General features: G+C 43.2%; 1 protein-coding gene across 2 annotated transcripts in view; it reads left to right on the top strand.

Annotated features, from left to right (window-relative positions):
- Positions 1-4,082: 4,082 nt before the first annotated feature.
- Positions 4,083-6,000, top strand: part of LOC136690896 (activin receptor type-2A) — a 55,700-nt gene continuing 53,782 nt past the window's right edge. The window contains exons 1-2 of one of the 2 annotated variants that reach the window (XM_066662954.1): positions 4,083-4,418; positions 5,067-5,399. In XM_066662954.1, coding sequence (XP_066519051.1) covers positions 5,345-5,399 — 55 coding nt within the window. In that variant the 5' untranslated portion in view covers positions 4,083-4,418; positions 5,067-5,344. Of the gene's footprint in view, positions 5,400-6,000 lie in introns of both variants that reach the window. The other variant, XM_066662955.1, reaches the window with a different exon arrangement.

Here is a 6,000-nt window from a genome sequence, read left to right as displayed (position 1 = left end):
GTTTCCTCGGGGCGACTGTCTGTGAGGAGTGTGGTGTGTTCTCCCTGTGTCTGCGTGGGTTTCCTCCAGGTGACTGTCTGTGAGGAGTGTGGTGTGTTCTCCCTGTGTCTGCGTGGGTTTCCTCCGGGTGACTGTCTGTGAGGAGTGTGGTGTGTTCTCCCTGTGTCTGCGTGGGTTTCCTCCGGGTGACTGTCTGTGAGGAGTTGGTGTGTTCTCCCTGTGTCCGCGTGGGTATCCTCTGGGTGACTGTCTGTGAGGAGTTGGTGTGTTCTCCCTGTATCTGCGTGGGTTTCCTCCAGGTGCTCCGGTTTCCTCCCACAGTCCAAAAACACATGTTGGTAAGTGGATTGGCGACTCAAAAGTGACCGTAGGTGTGAGTGTGCGAATGAATGTGTGTGTTGCCCTGTGAAGGACTGGCGCCCCCTCCTGGGTGTATTCCCGCCTTGCGCCCAATGATTCCAGGTAGGCTCTGGACCCACCGTGACCCTGAATTGGATAAGGGTTACAGATAATGGATGGATGGGTGGATGGATCAGTACCAGTCCATTAAAACTGATTTGGAGTAGTAGTATATGTTCCAATATCGATAGGGTAAAGCCTTCCCAGAAGAGAAGAGGGTGCTACTGCAGCAAAACAGGAACAAACTAATTATTGATACCTTTGATTCCTGCAGAAACATTGAACAAGCAGGTGTTGATGCACTGCTCCAGAACTTCATGTCCACTGGCAGAGCTTTTATATGGAGACTGCAAGCTCAGTGTATATTGCGTCAGTGTACAGTGAAGTACCTGGAGTCACTAACAATGATAATGGGGTCTGGACATGTATCATACACTATTTTCATGTGTTAGTCCAGAGGGGTGTTTCGTTCTTTGTTCTTTCAGTGATTTTATTAAACTTCCGGCCTTTCACTCCCTCTCTAACGCTCTGTTCTCTACATGTGGGCGACATAAAGGCTGAATTGTTGCAGGCGGTAATCCATCATACGTGTGTTTGCCAAGTTACCAGATTTACTGCGGAAAAACAAACACTAAAAGAGAGTCGCCATCTTTAGGGTTACATTTCAGCTCATAACTCACTTCTCCCGCTCTTGGCATCTTAAGCCCTCCATGCAGCCACTCTTTGCCCGGCAACTCGATTTATTATAGCCCTCCTGACCCCACGCCTGTACCAGCGTTGAAATTCTGTGGGAGTGACAACGTCAGACACGCACAATGGCTAAAAAATAAATAGCAATAATGATTTGGAAAAAAAAAAAAAAAAACGTTCAGTGACAAATGGCTGCTGGCGACAAAGCTTTCCAGGAGACTTAGCATAGAGGGGCTGAACCTTGTGTTGAGGGATGAGTGTGAAATGGCAGAACGGAGGTGTTGTTTATTCATGCTTCATTTTGTGTGTGTGTGTGTGTGTGTGTGTGTGTGCGTGTGTGAGCGCTCGCTCACAAGTGGGCGCTACCTCATCACAACCTCATCCATCAACCAGGAGCTATTTGACCTCATAGACCTTGGGAGCGAGCATTTTTTGGAATGCTGCTCCAGTCCCCTAGAGAACAGCCCTCTCAGAATATCTCTCTCTCTCTTTCTCTCTCTCTCTCTCTCTCTCTCTCTCTCACACACACACACACACACACCATACAAGCTCATCACTCAATCACAAATAGATGGCCTCTCTCACCCTTTTTCTCTTTCACCCTGTCACACACTCATACATGCATCTCTCTCTCTCTCTCTCTCTCTCTCTCTCTTCTGAGAATGGTTTGGGCTAGATGTTTCAACATTTCTGTGAGGATTTGATGGCACTCAGACACAAAATCATTAGTGATATCAGGTACCGATATTAGAACATCTGTTGAGTTCAGCTCGTCCCATTGAGCTTCATCAGTACAAAGAACACCAGCCCGCTGCTCCACGTCCCAATGGTGGGAGGCTTTGTACCATTCTAGCCAGTGTTTGACCTTATCCTCAAGAGTCGCTGCTCCAGACAATCCCAATCTACACACAGTGCTTTTATGTGGAGATTGTATCAGCAATGTGTACATCTGCATTCACTCAAGGTGTACATTGGCTGGTTCCATGTTGTGTGTTTAGTCCAATGGACCACCCTCTATACACTGATTTTGTACTCTTATTCTCTGTATTCCCCTCAACCGACTGAATATGTTCATGTGTCAATCAAACTCCTCTCAGGTTGAATGCCGTGTGGAGCTGAAGGTAGAAAAGAAGGCGGTTCTGGTTTTTCACACCTGTTTTCCGTCAAATCCCGCCCACTGCGCCAGGATTGGATGAGCAACCAGCCTCCCGCCTTACAATTGGCTACAAAGATAGAGTCCTGTCCTACTGTGCTGTGATTGACTAGTAGTATTCCCTAAGTCCCTAGGTAGGATCCCTCCCACTTTTCTTTAAAAAAAAAAAAATATATATATATATATATATATATATATATATAATAAATAAAACATGATATAGTCTTATTATGAAAAAGACATTTAATGGACTTTAATCCCCTCACTGTCCAAGACTTACATCTGCATTGGCCCAGGCTATGGCACGTCTTTAAAACCTCTGTGGCCATCTCAGGAGAACCGTTCCTCAGTAGAACAGTCCTCCAAAGATTTTGTACTAGATTTGTTTACTTTTCAGGTCTTTTATCGCTGTTGTAGATCTCAGTGATCTTTTTGATGTTCTTCCATGTTGTTAAATTGTAACACTCATATTTAAATGCATTTAGTTGTAAAGATAACTGTGCTCTATTCACTATTTAGTGCACTATTCTGGGGTTCAGCCATTTTGTCCAAAAACTTAAGCTGTGTCCTGGATAATTACCTATTTACGTTTCTTTATCTGCATGAATCGTAAAGTGCATTTCTAGCATAATTTGTAGGGCCCTACATTCTCCCACAATGCACTTGTAATTTATAGTAAACATCATAAATCACTAGATGGTTTGAGCGTGGACCAAAATGCATTGCGAGTTTCTTTGTTACTAAGTTATGTACAGTGGAAGTGTCTGAATTCCAGAAGCTTTTACCAGGGTGGTCTAGGGGGTAATTGCCTCATAGCAGCAAATTTCTTTGACGAGGTACAAATAAAACAAAGCCACAATGTTACCTACAATGGCAGGTCCCAAATATGCTCAAATACTGAGAATATAGACGGGTACAATCTATGTGCATTTATAGTTGTAGTTCTGTTTAATAACCTGGATGTCTCAATGTGTCATTTGAAAGCATTGTGTCATTTCTCAATTCAAGAGCCAATTAAATCTAATTCTTCAAACTGTAAAAACCTAGAAAGAAAGAACCTAAACATCAGTTCAGTCTACCATAAATACTGCAAGTAGTGTACAACCCATTTATGGGCTGCGGATACCCATAATTCATTGCAATGTTTGGTCTGCAAAGTCTCTATGAGATAGTATCCAAAATTGTTAACCACCCTCCTGAATTGAACTTCCTGTAGTTGTGCAGTGTATAGTGAGTGATATAGGGAATAGTGAACCGGAGCACTGCTGCATTCGAGTGACGTCAGAAACTGGGAAATACCTATTTTCCCACTTGTTAATTGCAGCCGAACCACAGACAATGGTGTATTAACCACCGGTAAACTTGGTATTAGATGATACGAGTTGACGAGATGTGACGTATCGCAAACTTTTACCACTTCCCCTGGAGAAAAATATGCATTTGAGTCTCATTATGTATGTTTTCTGTAGATCAAAGTCAAATACCATGATCAGATAATCATTATATCACTCTATTGTTTTAACTCAAAACGCATGTAGTTGTTTTTAAAAGATAAATCACATTTTTTGGGGGATATGTTATGTACAGTGGGCGGATTTTCAACCAAGCACTCGAACGGAGCTAACCACCAGCTATATGCTACATTCCGAGTAACCAAACTCGGCCTAAACGCCATAAAATGAATGAATAAATATAGAAATAATCTAGTGACCAATCATGGCGCAGTGGGCGGGGCCTGGGGGAAAACGGGCGGGAAACAAAACCCGAGGAGGAGCTGAGAGGAAGAAAAAAAACAAAAACAATCCGTGCTGAACGCCATCTTGAATCCAGTGTAGTTTTCCCTGAATGAGGAGAGAGAGAGAGGGACGCAGCCGCGGGACTGAGGAGGAGGGAGCTGAGTCCTCGATGATTATTATTATTATCTGCAGCAGGTTGCCAGTGGAAAGTGTGGACTAGTCTTCAAAGACGCCGGTCAGAGAAGACTCGTGTTGGTCGGAGCAGTTTATCTGAGGGTAGTTTTGTGGCTCTCGAGCGCGTTTTTCTAACGATCTTCAGCTCGGATTGGTTTCGACCGACAGCGTACTTTTACTCGGCTTTGGTTCGGAGCTTTGTTAGCCTGTTCGCTAAAGCCTCTCTGGAAACGGTCGTTAACGGTCAAAACGTCTCCGTTCGGGAGGTAAGAAAGAGTGCAACACGTCCTCGCTTTCCTTTGGGACTTGGACTTGAAGACTTGGCCACTTGTGCACTTTGATATTAGACTGTCCCTTTGCTAACGACAGGTTTCGGACGAAAGAACTCTTTTATATTCGTGTTGCTTCTGTTTTTTCGTACACCAGAGTGATATGGATTTGTCCCGGTGGATATCATCATCGTTAACATCGTCTTTATCGTCGAGTGGAAGGAATTAGGGATTAAACTGAACGAATTCATTCCTTTAGTCAGCGATATCGGACTGTTCCTATAATAGAAATATATATGGGCTTTATAATACAATAACGTTCAGTGAGATGTATATTATCGTTCAGTATTTACACCTTAATACATAAAGGGGACTTTATTTTTGAACTTACAACACTGTACAGTACAGAGAAGGGGTCATTAGTGAAGCTTACTCTGTGTTTATTGTCAGCACTGTTTTTATTACACGTCCTGAGGAGACAGAAAATGAGTCGGTAGCCAATGACCTATCTTCTTCAGACGAATTCAGTCAGAAAGTGTCCCACATGGAAGAAGCTTGAAAACATATATCTTTAGCTTCCTGTGGTGGCTGAGAGAGACTTCTTTCAGATTAACGTTTTACCCTTGCTTCACTTTCTCATCGAAGGAAGAAGCTCCAAGAGACTTCAAAAAAAGCCCTGAACCTGAACTAAAGATGAGTTTTCTCGGCTCTCCAGACTGTCCCCAGAGCAGAAGAAGAGCCTGCTTTTTGGAGACAAAGCTCTGAAAGCCTCTCTGCTGGGGTTTTGTGCTCATTCATCCGCATTTGGGCACCCAGGGTTTTGCTTTTGGAAGGACCTAAGACACCTTTTTTCTCTTTCTTTTTTATTTCTTTTTTTTTTGGTGCTTCTTTGAAAGGATTTATTCCACTGAGGGAATCTGAGGATGGGTTCTGCCACCAAACTTGCATTCGCAGTTTTTCTTATCACCTGCTCCTCAGGTGGGTTATTTTCAACTTTTTTTATATATATATTAGCATATGTGCACATGCATGCATTTGGTGTTCATGCTTTGAAATGATTTGTGAGCAGTTTAAGATGGGGGTAGAGTGTATGATAAGAATACAATATTATTAGAACACTGTGGGTCCTATAAAGATGATAAAACTAGTATTATTCTGTCCATCGCTAGCTGTGGACAGTGACATTAGCATGGTCAGATATTAGCTTAGATGTTTAGATGCTGCTGATATTCCATGGCATATGTATTATGCTTAAAAACAGCAGTGTTATAACGGTAAGTACATTCACTGTCCATTTTATCAGCTCCACTTTTACCAGTCCATCTGTTGCTCTGCCAACATTGTTAGCCTCCATTTATCTTGTTCTTAAATGATAAGGACCACCACAACAGACACGATTCAGGTGCTGGGACGTTCTCAACGCTGCGGTGACATTGACGTGGTGGTTTGTAAGTGTTACACTGGGACGCGTGGATCAGACACAGCAGTGTTGCTCGAGATTTTAACCGTACCCACTCCCTGTTCATTCTATTAGACTCACCTACCCTTCTGGGTCCACCTTGTAGGTCACGTTGCGGAG

Source organism: Hoplias malabaricus, chromosome 3, assembly GCF_029633855.1.
Source record: "Hoplias malabaricus isolate fHopMal1 chromosome 3, fHopMal1.hap1, whole genome shotgun sequence".
Lineage (NCBI taxonomy): Eukaryota > Metazoa > Chordata > Actinopteri > Characiformes > Erythrinidae > Hoplias > Hoplias malabaricus.
This window is presented reverse-complemented; position numbering and strand designations above follow the sequence as displayed.